At 42.6% G+C, this 19,735-nt stretch overlaps 1 protein-coding gene across 2 annotated transcripts in view; it reads left to right on the plus strand.

Moving 5' to 3' along the window:
* Positions 1-19,735, plus strand: part of PRKCB (protein kinase C beta) — a 382,686-nt gene that overhangs the window by 149,913 nt on the left and 213,038 nt on the right. For both annotated transcript variants that reach the window (XM_023189314.1, XM_023189313.1), the window contains exon 3: positions 2,026-2,108. In XM_023189314.1, coding sequence (XP_023045082.1) covers positions 2,026-2,108 — 83 coding nt within the window. The remainder of the gene's footprint in view (positions 1-2,025; positions 2,109-19,735) is intronic.

Consider the following 19,735-nt stretch of genomic DNA (forward strand, 5'->3'; position numbering starts at 1 on the left):
TATGTTGTGCAGGTTGGTCTCAAACTCCTGGGCTCAAGTGATCCTCCTGCCTTGACGTCCCAAAGTGCTGGGATTACAGACGTGAGCCACCACACCCAGTTCCTATTCTTATTTTTAATCCTTAATTGTTAACACATATATTTAAACTTATAATGCCCTATATGCAATTTCTCAATATCTATAATATTTTGAGGAATATAAGACTCAGCACATTTTAATCTTGTAACCCTCCTGCAACTCCCATTTCTTATGACTTGGGTTTTCTCTACTGCTCTATCTCTTCCTCTGTTGAAAACTTTACATATTACAGAAAAAATTAAACATATATAAAAGTAACAGATTAGTATAATGCATCCTCATGTGTGCATCACCCAGTTCAATAAAGACCATCATGATTGATTTCTTTTTCATCTATAATCCTCCCCTTTCTATCCCCACCTTAGCATACTGAATTATTTTAAATTATTTTATTCATGAAGATTTTAATGTATCCTCAAAGATAAGGATTCTGTAACCAAAAAAAGACCATTATCACACTAAATATTTTTAATTCCCTAATGTCGGTAACAATAATTCCTTAATGTCATCAGAAAGTAAGTATATCCATTTCCCTGATTGCCTTATCATTTTTTAAAACTATTGGTTTTTTTCCAATTAGAATCCAAACAAGGTCCACATGTTAAATTTAGTTGATACGGGTTGATAGGTGCAGCAAACCACCATGGCACATGTATACCTATGTAACAAACCTGAACGTTCTGCACGTGTATCCCAGAACTTATAAAATAAAAAAATTAGTTGATATGTTTCTTGAAATATATGTTTCTCCTCTTATTTTCTCCCCACTTGCAGTCCCCTCTTGTAGTTTATTTGTTGAAGACACCATATTGGTTGCCTTTTTTTCCTACATTCTGGGTATTTGTAGGGGGTGGTGGTTGCTGATTGCATCCCTGTGGTGTCATTTAATATGTTCCTCTGTGACTTGTATTTTCTGTAAATCTGTAGTTGCATCAAGAGACTTGAACCAGTCATGTTTGATTATTTGACAAGTGTGCTTCATAGGTAGTGAAGTGAGCTTTCCTCTGTAGGCAAGGGTATCTTTTTATGACCTTAGCAACCATAGATGATTGTCACCCAGACTCATTGTGTCACTATGGATGGCCTTGAGGTTTCCTGTTCTGTTTTCATTTGCTAAGTATGCACTTTAGAAAGGCTCTGAGCTGGTCCCTGAAGCATGGCACTCGTCCTCCAGAAACCCACAGTCTTGAGGTTGTAAAAGAAGATTTGAACACCAAGACTGCAAAAGATGATTTGAACAACAACAACAAAAAAAAAACAGTTTTATTTTGTATACATTCTTTCATTGTACCTCCGCCAGAGTGATATAACCTCCAAATAGGGGAGCCATAGCCTAGATGCATTAAATTCACACCAATTCAAATACGTGTATATATGTATTTGCTTGCAAACTACTGAAGCGACAATGTAAACGTTGCTGCCTATTTTCCCACTCTTCTATTAGATTGACATTGCTTTTGGTGAGATGGGGCGTGAGTCCTCCATCCTGTTCCCTCTGTTTCCGCATGACCCTCATCGTATGAACACCTCTCTTAAGTGTGATTCTACGATTTAGAGGTACATATTTCTTATGCATTATGCACCTAAACACAAGCCAACTACTTCATCTGGCACCTGATCCAAGAAACAACATTCTGTTCCAAAATCAATAGAAGACCAGGCACTTTAAGGGATCTTTAAGGGAGTATAATTTTGAGCATATGGAATCTTTCTAACCCTAGCTAACTTTAGAAGTTTAACTCCTATGCAAGATGAAACATCTATGTACCCAAGAGTTTGACTTCAGCAAAGGACAAGCTGAGGAAGCTGACATTATTGTTTATTTTGGCATAAAGGCTTTACTTGTTGGTGATGTTCAAGTTTAATGATCTCTTCCTTCCTTTCTCTCTCTTCCTCCTCTCCGCTTTCCTTCTTCCCTTCCTCCCACCCTGATTCTCTCTTTTGCAGTTTGCTGCTTTGTGGTGCACAAGCGGTGCCATGAATTTGTCACATTCTCCTGCCCTGGCGCTGACAAGGGTCCAGCCTCTGATGTAAGTAATGAGCATCGATCACTTTTCTCTGTCCACAGTCAATACTGCCTTGTGGTTAAATGTGAGTGAGCATTCTTAGACGAGTAAGTGCAGAAGATCTCACTCTAAGGCATGTGGTGGTCCCTATAGCTTTTGAGACAGTTTTCCTTTTAGTGGAAAACAAAACGAAACAAAACATTTTGAGAGAGGGTGTGGCTGGATAGGAAACCAGCTAGTTGGTCTACTATGAGTTTGCTAATGTCTTTACTTTGAAAGCTGGAGCACGGAGGGTGATAGGCAGGGGCCTACTTGGTAGTGTGGCTGCAAAAAGGTAATTTTGGTGGTACCTTACAGTGCACGTTATAGCACTTTGTTAGGGTGTTCTTTATTATTAGTAGTAGTAGTATTTTGAGACGGAGTCTCGTTCTGTCTCCCAGGCTGGAGTGCAGTGGTGCGATCTCGGCTCACTGCAAGTTCCGTCTCCTGAGTTCATGCCATTCTCCTGCCTCAGCCTCCCGAGTAGCTGTGACTACAGGCATCTGCCACCATGCCCAGCTAATTTTTTTTTTTTTTTTTTTTTTTTTAGTAGAGACAGGGTTTCACCGTGTTAGCTAGGATGGTCTCAATCTCCTGACCTCGTGATCTGTCCGCCTCGGCTTCCCAAAGTGCTGGGATTACAGGTGTGAGTCACCGTGCCCAGCCTATTATTATTATTTTTTAAAAGACAAAGTCTCTCCATGTTGCCCAGGCTGGTCTCGAATTCTTGGGCTCAAGCAGTCCTCCCGCCTTGGCCTCCCAAAGTGTTGTGATTCCAGGCTTGAACCACTGCACCCTGCTTGTTAAGGTGTTCTTAATATCAGGGCCCAAGAATGAGGAGGAAATGAATTTATCCTGCTACCGTGAATCTCAAAATATGACTACTGCTAGTGGGACAAGAGATGCTTGTAGGTAAAATGTGCAAAAAAATTGTGTTTTAATCATTATAAATGTATTTTACTGTGGATTGGGAAAAACGTATCTAGTAATGGTTTTGCGCTTATGATAAGGATATAGAATTTCCTACCTAAGTGAAGGTATTTGGGTTAAACAAAAGATAAATTGATTTGAGGACAATATTAAATGAATGACAGTAAGGGTGATAAAAGGATATGGCAAAAGTTTTGGTACAAATGTGTTTTAAGTTTAGGATACATTGTTGATTGGCCTACCCAGCAGCCATTCACACACTTCATCCTTCTGGCAGAGGCTACCTTTCGTGCTGGAAGCTGAAAATGCTTGATACTTCCTTTCCCTGGCTCTCCTGTAGCTGCTGAATGAGAATGTGACCCAATCCTGCTAATGGAAACTGAGGGGAAGACCTGGGAAAGAGCCTAGGAAAGATTTTTCCTTTCTGATAAGAGAGAAACATCCCTTCCCTTGTCCTCTTGGGCATTTTTGTGCAAGGATATATGCTTGGAGTTATGGCAGCCCTTTTGGGTCAATGAGGGACATATTGCCGACATCCTGAGCATGACAGAGTGGAAGATTTAAAAGAAGCATGGGTCCGTGATGATGCTGATGAGCTGCTGAGACCACTCACAGTCCTTTTATCCCCAAGCTGGGTAGATGGGATAAGAAGCAGTTTTTTTTTTTTTTTTTTTTTTTGGCAAAGTCTTATTGTTTGAGGCCTTCTTTTTTATTTTTGTTTTTTTCTCTTTTGAGAGAGAGTCTTGCTGTGTTGCCCAGGCCAGAGTGTGGTGGCACGATCATGTCTCTCTCACTGCAGCTTAACCTCCCTGGCTCAGGCAACCTTCCTCTTCAGCCTCCCAAGTAGCTGGGTCTACGACTGGATGCCACTACACCTGGCTAATTCTTTATTTCTTTGTAAAGATAGGTTTTCCCTATGTTGCCCAGGTTGGCCTCGAATTCCTGGGCTGAAGTCCTCTTCCTACCTTGGCCTCCCAAAGTGCTAGAATTACAGGCATGAGTCACCGTGCCTGACCCTGGGGGCATTCTTTTACATGCACCTGAAACTGTCCTAGCTGAGAAGGCTTTCCACCATTCACAGTCTTTCATTGCCCAATAATGAACTGCATTCAGCATACTCCAATGCAGCCATCACCCCTAGTTCTCTTACTTTGTTCCTGCTTTGATTCCTCTTCCTGAAATTTCTCCCATTGGCTTTGTCTCCATCACTGTTCCTGTTACCCACTTAGACTTGACAGCTGACAGCTTGCCCAGAGTGAGTAGTCACTATCTTCTGTCATTGAATTTCTTTAGCTCCTGCTGGTCTTCTGCAAATGGTCATCTGCCAATTTGCTGCAAACTGGGGTGGGAGTTGTGTGTGTGTGTGTATGTGTGTGTGGAGTTGGGGGGGGAGCATATCTGTTGCCATAGCAACACAAAGATGCTGGAGCATATGTTGGATATTCTTTGCTTGGAAAATGTGGTAATTGAGGTTAAGAACTCCAAGAAACATGGAACAACCAAAGTCCTTGAAAATCTGTTTGCAAAGACAAAGTTTGAGACTGTTTGTCATGTTCTGTCAGATCCTATGCCCTAGCCCTTGTAGTGCAATTTCTTCTCTCCTCCCTAGCAAAACAGGCAGGTAAGTCTGGGGAGACTGCCTGACTCCAGTATGCAGCTCTGAGTGTTCATGCAGACTGAAACTTGATACTCAACTTGCAGCCAAGAAGATGGTGTTTCCAATATTCTATCTATCTGCTGAATGTTTCTGTTGCCTAAGACAGAAACTCAGCTCAAACTGACTTACACGAAAAGGAAAATTTTTGGTCCTTGAAATTGAAAAGGCGTAAGGGTTGACCTGGCTTCAGGCACAGTGAATCAAAGTTCTAAATAATGTCCTCCAGAACGTGTTTCTCCCTTTCTTGGCTTAGCCTTTGTCTGTTTTGATTTTGTTTTCAGGAAGGCTTGTCTCCTATGCGAGCATGGTGGCTGCAACACCTTTAATCTTGTGTCTTATCAGTGCTGCAGTGCAGTAACAAGAGCTAAAGTCTCATTAGACCATGAATCATATATTGCCAGAGAATGGGTTATGCTGATTGGCCAGGCCTGGGTATATGCTGCTGTGGTGTGAATGTTTTGTTTCTCGAAACTTATATCCTGAAATCCTAACACCCAAGGTGTGGTGTTAGAAGGTGGGCCCCTTGGGAGGTGGTCAGTTCATGAGGGAAGAGTCCTCATAAATGAGATAGTGCCCCTATAAAAAAAGACCCCAGAGATATCCCTCACCTCTTCTACCATGTGAGGTTGCAACAAGAAGACAGTTGTGTACGAGAAAGTGAGCTCTCACCAGAGACTGAATCTTCCAGTGCCTTGATCTTGTACTTTGCAGCCTCCAGAACTGTGAGGAATAAATTTATCATTTAAAAACCACTGAGATTTTGGTATTTTGTTACAGCGGCCAGAAGGGACTAGGACAGAAAAATTTTGGCGCTAAGAGTGTATAGAGGAACAAAATTTTAAGGATGGGTTTTCTGAATTGGTTTGGGGGATTTGGCAATTGGCTGCCGAGTCTGATTAGATTTAAGAATGCTAATTACCCTATTTCTAGTAGTAAAGAGAGCATAGATCATCCATGGCATGATCTGTTTATAGAGATACACAAATTATCTGCATTGGATACTCCTAATCAACCATTTATAAGAAGCAAGGAACCAAGTGATTCCATATATGATACCCAAACACTTTTGGAAAACTAAGGCATATAATGACTTGCTTCTAACGTCTCTGGACAAAGTGAAGAAAGAAAAAGATGAGCTCAGGGATTTGAATTCCCAGCTCAAAGTATTTCATAAACGATCTAAGAGCTTCTAGGTGTGCCTTGAAGGAGAGCCTTCTAGCCTGTAGTTGCAGGGCTGAAATTTCTGAAAATTAAATGCACAACTTCATCCTGCAATTGGCTGAATTACAATGAAAATTGAACTCCCCACCACACAGGGTGTCTGCTGTAAAAGCAAGGGCAAGGACATAGATCAGAAAAGAATGGGATCCTGTGAGGTGGGAAGACTCTGATGAAGACCCTGATGAAGCTGGGGACATTGAGCCCCTAAATTCTGACGAGTCTTTTTTACCAGTGGAATTGGCCTCCTTACCTCCAGCAAAAGTGCCATCCCCACTCAGGGTGGCATTGGCCTTTCCACCTTGTCTAAGGGAACTCACCCTGCATTGCCCTAGGAAATAGTAATGGGTTTCTCTGAGGCAGTTCCCATGCCAGACAATGCTGATTCTTCTCAACACCCAATCCCACCACCCCTTCAAGTCCTAGTGGGCTCCTACAGGTGAGATGCACAGTGTGACCCATGGGGAGGTATGCTATACCCCAAAAGAACTATTTGAGTTTTCTAATTTATACAAGCAGAACCATAGGGACTATGCATAGGAATGGATATTAAGGGGGTAGGATATTAAGGTGGAAGTAACATAAATTTGGATCAGACTGAATTTGTTGATAAAAGTTCACTAAGCAGAGATTCTGAATGTAATGTTCCAGCTTAAGGAGTTAGGAAGGGCTCTAACAGTTTAGCTGGTTGGCTGAAACATGGATTAAAAGATGGCCTATCCTGAGTGAGTTGGAGATGCCTGACCTCCCCTGGTTTAATGTAGAGGAAAGGATTCAAAGGCTTAGGGAGATTAGAATGCTAGAGTGGATTTGTCATTTAATACCTGCTCACCCATGCTGGGAAGGTCAGACATACCTTTAAGAAAGGTATATCTTTCTCAATACTTTGAGAAATAAATTTGTGAGAGGAGCCACAGCATCCTTTAAGAGCTCTGTGATCCCTCTTCTCTATAGACCAAGCCTTACAGTGGGAACCACAGCCACTTAATTGGAAAACTTAAATGCAATGGGAATAATTGGGTCCTGGAGTATCAGGGGCCATTTGGTGGCACTCAACTGTTAAAGACAAGGTGGGTGCGGTTACCTTAATGGACCACAGAGTTAAAACAACAATCAGAATAGCCTGACTCATGCAGACCTATGGCACTGCTTAATCATGGTGTTCCTGGAAGTGAAGTAGGTGGGAAGCCTACTAAATTCTTACTTGATCTGTATAAGCAGAAACATTCTAGGTGAAGTGAACAGAAGTCTAACTTGAATCCTAAAAATAGAGAATCATAGCCCCTCAATCCATTCCCAGACTTGAGCCAGTTTATAGACCCAGAACGCTTTGAATGAAGGGGAGGCAAACTTTCCTTGAGAAAGTGATTATGCTACTAAAAGTTTATCCTGTTAATCTTTCTCCCAGCCTTCCCCAAAGGAACCTACTGCTTTTTATCAGGGTAACTGTGCACTTGAGAAAAGGAAATGATCAGACCTTCTGGGCACTACTGAACACTAGCTCTGAACTGACACTGATTGTAGGAGACCTAAAATGTCACTGTGGCCCTCCGGTCAGAACAGGGGCTTATGGTGGTCAGGTGATCAATAGAATTTTAGAATTTTAGCTCAGGTCTGTCTTACAGTGGATCCAGTGGATCCCCAAACCCATCCTGCAGTTATTTCCCCAGTTCCAGAATGGATAATTGGAACAGACATACTTAGCAGTTGGCATAATCCCCACACTGGTTCTCTGACCTGTAGAGTGGGGCCTACTATGATGGGTGAAGCCAAGAGGAAGTCATTAGAACTGCCCCAACCTAGGAAAACAGCCAACCAAGAGCAATACTACATCCTTAGAGGGATAGCAGAGATCAGTGCCATCATCAGTGACTTGAAAGATGCAGAGGTAGTGATTCCCACTGTATCCCTCATTCAGCTCTCTTATTTGGCTTCTGCAGAAGACAGATGAATCTGGAAGAATGACAGCGGATAATCATAAGCTTTACCAAGTGATCACTCCAAGTGTAGCTGCTGTATCAAATGTGGTTTCATTGGTTGAGCAAATTAATATATCCTCTGGTAGCCAGTATGTAGCTGTTGATTTATCAAATGCCCTTTTCTCCATCTCTGTCCATAAGACCCACCAGAGCAGTTTTATTTCAGCTGGTAAGGCTAGCAATACACCTTCACAGTTCTACTTCAAGGGTATATCAACTCTTCAGTCCTATGTTATAATTTAGTTTGCAGGGATCTTGATCATTTTTTCCTTCCACAAGCTGTGACAATGGTCCTTTACATTGATGATATTATGCTGATTTGTCCTAGTGAATGAGAAGTAGCAACTACTCTAGACATTGGTAAGACATTTGTGTGTTAGAGGATGGGAAATCAACTAAAATTTAGGGACCTTCTTCCTTAGTGAAATATCTAGGGGTCAGTGGTGTGTGGCGTGTTGAGATACCCCTTCTAACATGAAGGATAAGTTGTCGCATCTGGGCCCTTCTACATCCAAGAAAGAGACAGATGGCCTTCTGAGCCTACTTGGATTTTGGAGGCAACGCATTCCTCATTTGAGTGTGTTATGCTGGCCTATTTACAAAGGGGCCCCAAGAGCTTCTGATTTTCAGTAGGGCCCAGAACAGTAGAAGGCTCTGCAACAGGTCCAGACTGCTGTGCAAGCTGCTTTGCCACTTAGGCCATATGATCCAGCAAATCCAGTGGTGGTTGGTCAGTGGCAGAGAGGGATGCTGTGTGGGGCCTTTGGCAAGCCTCTATAGGTGAATTGCAGCACAAACATTTAAGATTTTGAAATATGGTCCTGCCATAATCCACAGATGACTAGTTTCCTATTAAGAGACAGCTCTTGGCCTGCTACTGTGCCTTCGTGGAAACTGACCATTTGACCATGGGCCACTAAATTGCCATATGACCTGAATTGCTCATCATGAACTAGGTCTTATCTAAACCACCGAGCTATAAAGTTGGACATGCACAGCAGCACTTCATCATCAAATGGAGGTGGTATGTATGTGATCAAGCCTGAGCAGGCTCTAAAGGCACAAGTACAATACATGAAGAAATGGCTCGGATGCCCATGCTCCCCACTCTTGCTACCCTGCCTTCTCTCTCCCAACTTGCACCTTTGGGCTCATGAGGAGTTAGTTCCCTATGATCAGTTGACAGAGGAAGAGAAGACTAGGGCCCATTTTACAGATGTTTCTGCATGGTGTGCAGACAGCACCCAGAAGTGGACAGCTACAGCACTGTAGTCCCTTCAGGACATCCCTGAGGGACAATAGTGAAGGGAAATCTTCCCAGTGGGCAGAATTTCGGGCAGTGCACCTGGTTGTGCCCTTTGCTTGGGAGGAGAAGTGGCCATTACATGTGACTATATCCTGATTCATGGGCTGTAGCCAATTATTTTACTGGATGGGCAGGGACTTAGATGGAATATGATTGAAAAAATTGGTGACAAAAAAGTGTGGAGATGAGGTGTGTGGATAGACGTCTCTGAGGGGGCAATAAACATGAAAATATTTGTGTCCCAGGTGAATGCTTACCAAAGGGTGACCTCAGCAGTGGAGGATTTTAATAATTGACTGGATAGAATGACCCGTTATTTGGATACCAGGGAGCCTCTTTCCCCAGACACCCTGTTATCACCCAATGGGCTCATGAACAAAGTGGCCATGGTGGCAGGGATGGAGGTTATGCATGGGCTCAGCAGCATAGACTTCCATTCACCAAGGCTGACTTGGCTACGGCCACCACTGAGTGCTCAATCTGCCAGCAGCAGAGACCAACACTGAGTTCCTGATATGGCACCATGCCTAGGGGTCATCAGCCAGCTACCTGGCGGCAGGTTGATTACATTGGACCGCTTCCATTATGGAAGAGGCAGCATTTTATCCTTATGGAAATAGACGTGCTGGGTACAGATTTGCCTTCCCTGCATACAGTGCTTCTACTGAAACTGCCATTCAAGGACCTAAAGCACGCTTTATTCACTGTTATGAAATTCCACACCGCATTGTGTCTGATCAAAGAAATCACTTCAAAGCCAAAGAGGTGGGCAATGAACTCACACTCATGGAATTCACTGGTCTTACCATGTTCCCCATCATTCTGAAGCAGCTGGCTTGATAGAATGGTGGAATGGCCTTTTGAAGACTCAGTTATGTTGCCAGCTAGGTAGCAACACCTTGCAGGACTGGGAAAGATTCCCCAGAAGGCTGTATATGCTCTGCATCAGCATCTAGTATTTGGTGCTTTTTCTCTGATAGCCAGAAATTTATGAATCTGGGAATCAAGGAAGTAGAATGGGAGTGGTACCATTCATTACCCCTAGTAATTTTACCACCAGCAAAACTTTTGCTTTCTTTTCCCATGACTTTATCTCTCCCAGCATGGAGGTCTTAGTTCCAGAGGGAGGAATACTTCCAGCAAGAGACAGAACAATGATTCTATTGATAGTTAAGACTACCACCCAGCCACTTTGGGGTTCTCATGCCTCTGAGTTAACAGGCCAAGAAAGAAGTTATGAAGTTGGCGGGGGTGATTGATTTGGACTACTAAGGGGAAATTCGACACTACTCTACAATGGAGAAAAGGAAAAATGTGTCTGAATACAGGAGATCCCTAAAGGCATCTCTTAGTATTACCATGACCTATGATTAACATCAATGAAAAACTACAACAACTCAATACAGGTAAAACTATGAATGGCCCAGACCCTTTAAGAATGAAGGTTTGGGTCACCCTGCTAGGTAAGGAACTACCATCAGCTGAGGTGCCCACTGAAGGTAAAGGGAATGCAGAATAGGTAGCAGAAGAAAGTAATTACAAATACCAGCTATGACCATGTGACCAGTTACAGAAACAAGGACTGTGATTGGCATGAGTACTTCCTCATTATTTTGTTATGGATATGTTTGTGTGTTTATATACGTATGGTAAGCAAATGTCTTTGTTTTCTTTGCTCTTTTAGTTCTTTATCATGTAATGTAAGATGTATTGACTTTATATCAGTATTTAAGTAATGTTAATTTTATATCTTAGTATTTAAGTTATAGGATAGCAGGACAAGAGGAATCATTACTCAAGGACTTCATCTCCTTTTCTGGGGAAGGGATTATTGCATTTTCAGTTGTACAAAGTCTAATTGTATCACATCAGGTGGAATTATGTCCTTGTTATTCTTTATTTGGAGGTTCTTTATTTAAGGAGGTGTTTATGGATGCCAAGTTGAGAAAGGTGGACTTGTGATGGTTAATTTTGCACATGCAGTTAACCTTGACTGGGCTAAGGGGTACCCAGATAGCTTGTAATACATGATTTCTGGGCATGTCTGTGAGGGTATTTTCAGGAGAAATTATCATTTGAATCAGCAGACTGAGTAGAAAAATTGCCTTCATTGACATAGGCAGGCATCATCTAATCTGTTGAGGACCGAAATAGAACAAAAAGCCAGAAGAGGGGTAAATTCACTCTCTCTTTTTGAGCTGGAACATTAATTTTTTCCCGCCGTTGGGTGTTGGTGCTCCAGGTCCTCAGTCCTTCGTACCTGGGCCAGGGCATACTCCATTGGCACCTCTGGTTTTCAGGCCTTTGGGCTCAGATTTAGAACATTGGACTAAATTATACCCTTGGCTTTCTTGGTTCTCTGGCTTGCGGATGGAAGACTGTAGGGCTTCCTGGTTTCCATAATTATGTACACCAATTCACGTTATTGGTTCTTTTTCTCTGGAGAACCCTGACTAATACACTATGTCTACACCTGTAGATGAGGGCCTGTGTGCCCATTCCATGGATTGAGAGTGAGGAAGAGGTAGTTTCTCTGAGGAAGGCTAGAGAAACAGTATTGTGTCCTGGTTAAAATCACAGATTATGGAGCCATAATTCTAGGCTCAGATCTGTGTGACCTTGGACAAATTACTTAAATCCATTATGCCTTAGATTCCTCAGCTAAAAACTGAGTAAAATAATAGTTTCTACTTGATAGCATTATTTTGAGTATCAAATACATAGATATCTGTAAAAGCACTTAGGACAGTGTCTGGTGCATGGCAAGGGCTATATATGTGATGATGATGATGATGACGACAATGATAATGAATAACAGTGCACACATGCTGGGCAGCCAGAAAGGACAGGTGTCTTGTCAGACAGGCCAGGAAAGGGTGAGGAATGAGCAGGTTCTCTGTCTGCCACCTGGCAGTCCTTCCTAGAAGTGTGTAGACTCTGTAAGTGGCATGAGACCCCTCTCTGTATGAATGAAGGAGTGCAGCCATTCATTGCCTTGAGCGTGAGGAGAGCAGGAAGTACACCCTGCAGCCAGCATGCATAGGATTTGGCAGCCTACCTGAAATGACTCTATCTCTGGATACGGTTCCAAAACGGTTGGTTGGCACCAAGGATGATGAATTGGTTCAGACACCTGAATTGGCTTGACTCAGTTCATTGACCTTTTCCTGCTCATGGTTGGAGGCATGATTAAAGACCTAGCCACACCTGCTTGCCCACCTGGCCAGACTCTCCTTTAGCTGCCCCTGATACTCATGCAGGTATGGAGGGGTGCCCTCTCCTTCTGCATGACCTTGGAGGAACTGGTGTGCAGCAAGTTCATGAAGCAGAAACACACAGGCGGTGACCTTGGACAAGGCTCCTTCCACGATAATGGATGTGCTTGGATGCCTCCTCTACCCTCTGCTCTTCCAAGCCCAGTCTGAACCAGGGAATATTATAGATATTAGTAGAGTTTTGTGTTTTGGCATTATCCTACAGATATGTTCACATCATATCATATTGAGGCAATTTTATGAACCAGGCACTGTACCATGAACCTAGCTACTGAGCCAACCATTCAATACTGATGAGAATGGACAACATTTATGGGCACTCACCATTGGAGGACCACAAAGTGTGGCAGAGTTCACGGACGATACTCCTGGTCATCCACAGTCATCCTCCTGGTTCTTGGTCTCACCAGGTAGGAAATCCTCAATTCATCTGTCTCTCATACCTCTTAGAGAGACCAGGTCTCTGGTACTGTCATAAGCATTACTTAGGGACATTATAGGTTACTCAGCACTTGGAATACTGACCACATACACAGCCTCCTGTGACGTCTTAGAACAAGGAACAGAGGAGTTGTCTCTGAGGGTTGGGACTACAGTGAGTCAAGTGAGGTACTTGCCCTGGGCACAGTTTAAGGGGTTCTTGTCCATATCTGGGGATAGCTGGTTGGTTGGCTGGTGGGTGGATGATCTAAGATGGCCCTTTTCACATGACTGGCAATGAACAGGTTGTCGGCCTGTGTGCTTTGGCTCTCATCCATGTGGCCTCATCCTCCTTCCAATTGGCTAGCTCTGGCTTGTTCACATGGTTGTTTCCAGGCTCCATGAAGAGCAAGAGAACATCCCCCAGTGCTTTTTAAGCCTTTGTATCACGTTTGTTAATGTCCCACTAAACAAAGCTAGTCTCCTGACCAAGTCCAGATTCAAGTGGTAGAAAAATAGATTCCAGTGCCTCATTGGAGAGGAAGAATCTATGGTTAATATTGGAGATCCTGTTAACCCAAGAGGCCACAGCAGAACAGAACCCCTGGAGACCATCACACTGGACTTTATAAAAATCTGTGTGTTATAGTGTGATTCAGAGTCATAGATGGCCTCATCAAAAGAATGCACCTAATTTATTCCCTGCCTCAATTGCCAGTGGACTTAACCACCTCTAGCTACAACTGGTTAATGTGGCAGTTTATTGTATCATGTCAATGGTGGTTAAGTGTATGGACTCTGAAATCAGACATACCTGAATTTGAGTCCTGACTCTGCCCAGACACTCATTAGGAAAACTTGTGCATGTCGTTCGACTTCTCTATGCCCTAGTTTCCTTATATATAAAATAGGATGTTAGTACCAACCACATAGGTTTATAGTGATAATTTTAAAAATATTTAAAATGAGAAAGAGTTCACAAACAAAAGACAAATGAATTTCAAAGCCCTTACATGAAAGCGCTTGGTAAAGTGCATAGAAAGCCCTTGGTACATGTAACTAAGGCCATTTCCACTGCTTCACCTAGGTCCATAATCAAGAATATACTGATAATTCTCTACATTCTTCCACCCAGAGCATGCCCTTATGAGGTGATTACGGTTTCCATTTCCATTACTTCACACAAACCTCAAATTCTGTGATGCAATGCTAAGAACTCACACTTTGAAGCCAGAAAACATTGGTGTCAAATTCCAAATGGTCTCTGCTATGTATTGCTCCAATGACCTTGAAAAAATAAGTTTAAGTTCTGTGACTCTTAGTTTATATCTTTAAAATAGAGAAAATAATACCTAAATAAAGGTTTTTTTTTTTTTTTGTAACTGTTCAATAGGAGACTGCTTGAACCACACCTAGAATAGTGTCTGGCACAAAGAAGGCACTCAATACCTGGTTTTAAAATCATTATTAATGTCTGGAGGAGTCTCTCCTGCTCTATAAGGGATACAGGTTACCCTCTGACCTACCAAGAAATAATAGCTAATAATAATAGCTAACTTTATTGACCAGGGGCTCTGGGCAGGCGGTACAAAAGGACTCTTTGTCTGGTTTGTCTAAAGATACTTTTTTCAACATTTTATGGCTTTAGAAATAATTTCTTATCATTTATAGTCAAGGTACTGAGTAAAACCCACTGTTAGGTCCTGTGCTCTCCTAATTCCATCACTAAATCAGGTCCATTAAAGATGGTGGACACTAATGTTGACCTTATCCTTTTGCTCAAGTCTCACTTTGGGAAAAGAGATAGATGAAAAATATAAACTTGTTAAATCTTGAAGATTTGATAAAACGGAAATGAAAGTATTAAATGTATATATACATTAAAGTGTATGTAAATAAGTGAGAACATGTGTGAAAATCTGGTTGAAATGGATGATCTTCTTGTAAAATTGTCAGTTTGGCTCAAAAAAATAATTACAAACCAGAATAGGCAAATAACCAAGAAAGAAATGAAAATATTATTCGAGGACCTTTTCTTCTTCTAAAACCCCAGACAAATGGGTTTCATGGGTAAAATTTTTTAAACTTTAGAGCGATGAAGAATTTCTGTTCATTTAAAATTGTACCTGATTACAAAGAAGAAATAAGGCTTTACAGTTTTTTTTTTTTTTAAAATGAAAGTGAGAGAAATCCAGCTCAAATTAGTGGTAGGAAAAAAGGGCCCATTGACTCCTGAGAAGGACGTTGGAAGTAGAATAAGAGCTTCGGGACCAAGGACCTCAAAGGCTGGAACTGAAGCTCCAGTACTTGCAAGAGGCTTTTCCATTTTCTGCTTTATTGGTTAGTTATTTTGCCGTGTAACAAACCATTCCAAAATTGAGTGGCTTGAAACATCAGTTATTTGTGGTTTCTCATGATTGTGTGGGTTACTTGGGTGATTCTTCTGACCTCGGTTTATTTGGGTGATCCCGGCTGGGCTGTGTCCTGGGTCTTGGTCAGCTAGTGGTTGCGCTGGTGCTGGATTACCTAGGACAGCCTTGCTAACATTAACTGAGGGCTGGCAGGCTGTTGATCCTGGCGTTTCATTTTTCCTCCATGCATCTTCTTTTCCTCCAGCAGGCTAGCTTAGTTTCAGGGTTCCAAGCATGGCAAGAGAGGGAAATCCCAAGGCACAGGGGTGTGTGTGTATGTGTGTGTGTGTGTGTGTGTGTGTGTGTGAAATGGAGTCTCGTTCTGTTACCCCGGCTGGAGTGCAGTGGTGTGATCTCGGCTCACTGCAGCCCTCCCAGATACAAGCGATTCTCCTGCCTCAGTCTCCCAAGTAGCTGGGATTATAGGCGCCTGCCACTACGCCCGGCTAATTTTTGTATTTTTTGTAGAGATGAGGTTTCACCATGTTGGGCAGGCTGGTTTTGAACTCCTGACCTCAAGTGTTCTGCCTGCCTCAGCCTCCCAAAGTGCTAGCAGTACAGGCGTGAGCCACTGCGCCCAGCCAGCACAGGTGTTTTTTAAGCCTTTGTTTGTGGTGGTTATGGACAAGACCAGATTTGGGGGTGGAGAAACAAACATCATCTCTGGATGGGAAGAATAGCAAAGTCACATGGCCAAGGAGCATGCAGGGATGGGAGACACTGGTGGCCATTGTGCTGTCTACACACTGACCCTTATCTGCTGTGCCAGCTGCCTCGTTTGCCCTTCCAATCCACTCTGCTTTCTATGAGAGACTGAGCCATAATGACTGCTTCGACTGGGGCTCCCTTACCCTCTGACCTGACCTCTGGTTGGACTCAAGGGGAGGGGCTAATAGGAGACTGGGGGAGGGGAAAGAGTGAGCCTCTCCCTGAGTCAGTCAGTATTTATTATGGAGTCATCTTCACTCTACCTTTTGACTATAGCTCACTGCTCCTCTACAGATAATCTTCTCTATATAATTCTCTCCTTCTGGGTTCCAGGAGCTACTCCCTTCCTTTGTCCCCTGGCTCTTACCAGCCTCTAATCCCTTATACTTTCCCAACACCTTGCCCACACCTTTAGAAACAGTCCTTTCTTTGAATCTTCCTTAAACACTCTTCACTTGAGCTTGCCATCTGTTTCCTGCGGGGCCCCTGACTGATGCATCTGCTTTGTCTTGCCTCATTTGCTCCTGCTGTAGATGGAACATGTCTGCAAACATCATTACAGTTGACCCCATGGAAAGATGGCAATTCTAGTGGAGGAATTAGCCTTCTTCCTGCATTCATTTTTTTTTTTTTTTTTTTTTGAGACAGAATCTCGCTCTGTTGCCCAGGCTGGAGTGCCAGTGGTGTAATCTCAGCTCACTGCAACCTCCGCCTCCTGGGTTCAAGCGATTCTCCTGCTTCAGCCTCCCAAGTAGCTGGGACTACAGGCGTGCTGCACCACACTCAGCTAATTTTTGTATTTTCAGTAGAGATGAGGTTTCAGCATATTGGCCAAGCTGGTCTCAAACTCCTGACCTCAAGTGATCTGCCTGTCTCGGCCTCTCAAAGTGCTAGGATTACAGGCGTGAGCCACTGCACCCAGCCATCTTCCCTGCATTCATAATCGATCTCAGAAAAGGTTCCAATGAGATTAGTTCTCTATCATTGGGAGAACAAACTCTTACAACCTCAGACCTGGATCCCATGGCATCCCTTTCACGCAGGAGCAGTGTTTATAAGAAGAGTGAAGGAGAAACGTTGATGAGCTGATGAAATTAATAACCAATTGTTATAAGCTAGCTTAACCACAATAATCGGTGTTACGTAGTAAAGTTGGCATAAAAAGTAAACTACAAGCCAGTCTTGTGCATGAGTCTAGACGAGCATATCCCAGAGAAAATATTGAATGCTATTTTATTGTTGTCATGGACATTATTGATTCAAATAATGTATAGGAAACAATCTAGAGATAAAATAACAAAGAAAATTATGATCAATATAACCAAATGTAGGAATAAAGATAAAAATATGCCAATAAGGAACATGTGAAATCTGGAAAGCATGAATTTAGATGGTAGAAGTGACAGCAGAGTGTTACCCAACCAACATAAATAGATGGAAATTCTCTACTGAAGGGCAAAGACTATGAGATTGGAAGAGCAATGTACAACTCTTGGCAGTGGATAAAAGAAGCTTAAAGCACAGGTTTTAAAAATAAAAGGAACAAAGGTATATTGTGAAAATACACATATGAAAATGAAGCATGGTCTTAATAGTAATATCAAAAGAAATAGGACTCAAAACAAAAAACATAAATGGGGCAAGTGTCCCAGCACTTTTGAAGGCCAGGGTGGGCAGATCACTTGAGCTCAGGAGTTTGAGACCAGCCTGGGCAACATGGCAAAACCCAGTCTAAAAAAATTAGCCAGGCATGGTGGCATGAACCTGTAGTCCCAGCTGCTCAGGAGGCTGATGTGGGCGGATCACTTAAGCCTGGGAGGCAGAGGCTGCAATGAGTTGTGATTGCACCGCTGCACTCCATTCTGGGTGACAGAGTGAGATTCTGTCTCAAAAAAACAAAACTAAACAAAAACATAAAACAGGAGGAAGGAGAAAACATGAACTCCAGTACATTACTGGTGAGTGGCAAATTAGTATGTTTTCTAAAGGGCAAATTTTCCATACATATCCAGAGCTTTAAACACATTTTTGATCTAAGAACTACTAGATCTAATCATTTTGACCTAAGAATGACAATTCTAGGAAGTTTTGGTAAGAAACCATTTAAGAATATGTGCATAGTTTTATCTAGAGTGATATTCATTGCATCAGTATTTATAACATCAAAAATTTGAAAGTGACCCAAGTCACTACCAATTAGGGTTTATGTAAGTAAAATATATTACACTCATGATGGAATGCTAGGCAGTGATTCAGTGTCACAGTGTCTGGGGACAAGGGGAATGTTCTGTGTCTTGACTGGGATGGTGCCTATACAGGTGTACACATTTTTCAAAAGTCATCAAACTGTATGCTTAAACTCTGTACATTACTGTATGTAAATTATACTTTAATGAAAAGTCACAGTGATTAAAATGCTATTGGCCTGGGAATGCAGTCATAATATATTGTTAAATGAAAAAAAAAAAAAAAAAAAAGCAGGCAACAAAACATTAGGTGAGGTATGATAGATTTAAAAATATAAAAATATATACACATATAAAGCCAAAGGTCACATTCCCTACATAAATTTTCGTGAATACTTAATTCTGTTCACTGTCTTATTCCAGACTTGTTACCTGCAGAGCTCTGAAGGTCAACTTTGGGATGTTCTGTAGCTGGTTTCTCCAGTTTTGTTTGTTTCTGGGGCCACTTCACCTCTAGTACAGACTCAGGTTTCCCACTTAGTTCAGTGAGGACCAAACTTGAGTGGTGGTTCCGGCATAATCGGGAGTCACTCACAGTTCCTTCCAAATGTGGCTACTCTTGAGGTCCTTCAAGAGAGGGAGCCAGCTTAGTTTCTGGACTGAGCATCTTCAAGTGCTTCTAATAAGATTCTGGACTCTGATAAGTCTTTACTTCAGTTCACTTTTGGCCCCAGAGAAGGGGAGTCCTGGCTCTGCCAACAAGGCCCTGTCCATTTCCTGCCTCAGTGTGAGTGGCAGGAAGATCATCTTGATCTTCAGGGCAAAGGCTTGCTTCCTCCTCTTGGTGTCATCCGGTCTCCTTGGCTCAGTAAAGCAACATAACAGTCAACTGCACTTTTCTCAATGCCTGGTTTGTTCTGTCTTATGTAACCCCGAGTGGGGGCGCCCACAGTGCACTTTCAAAAATAATGCTCCTTCCCGGGAGTGAAGCAACAATGAGGTGATCCCTCTTGGCATCACCATCACCTGGACCAAAAGACCCATTTGCATCTCTCAAGGATAAGTAATGTCAGGGGAAATTTAGTCTAAACGGTGCAGTCTCCACCTCCCTTCCTCCCTTCCTCCCTTCTTCCCTCTCTCACTTACCTATTATTTCCCTACGTCTGAAAGTGCACCATCCTGCTGAAATCACATCCTGTTCATGTAACACTGCAGTCCACAGCTTCTGCATCCACACGGAAGTTCTCGCGGGCGATACCAAGTGCCAAGAGGATGCCTTAGAAGGAGTCTGGAGATACTCAAGGATTGGCCTCTCTAGCTTAGAGGTTACACTGTCATCAAATATCCAAAGATCTCTTGTATAGATTTATTGTGGTGTAGTTCCAAAGGAGAATTAGGACTGAGGTCCTTCGCTGCAGGCTAAGGAAGAACAGTCCATATTGACCAACTGGTTGCTACATAATGATATTAGGTCCGCATCTGAGGAGAGTAAGCTCAATTGCCAGACATGCTGTAGAGGAGA

The sequence above is a fragment of the Piliocolobus tephrosceles genome, chromosome 17 (genome assembly GCF_002776525.5).
Source record: "Piliocolobus tephrosceles isolate RC106 chromosome 17, ASM277652v3, whole genome shotgun sequence".
Taxonomy (NCBI): Eukaryota; Metazoa; Chordata; class Mammalia; order Primates; family Cercopithecidae; genus Piliocolobus; species Piliocolobus tephrosceles.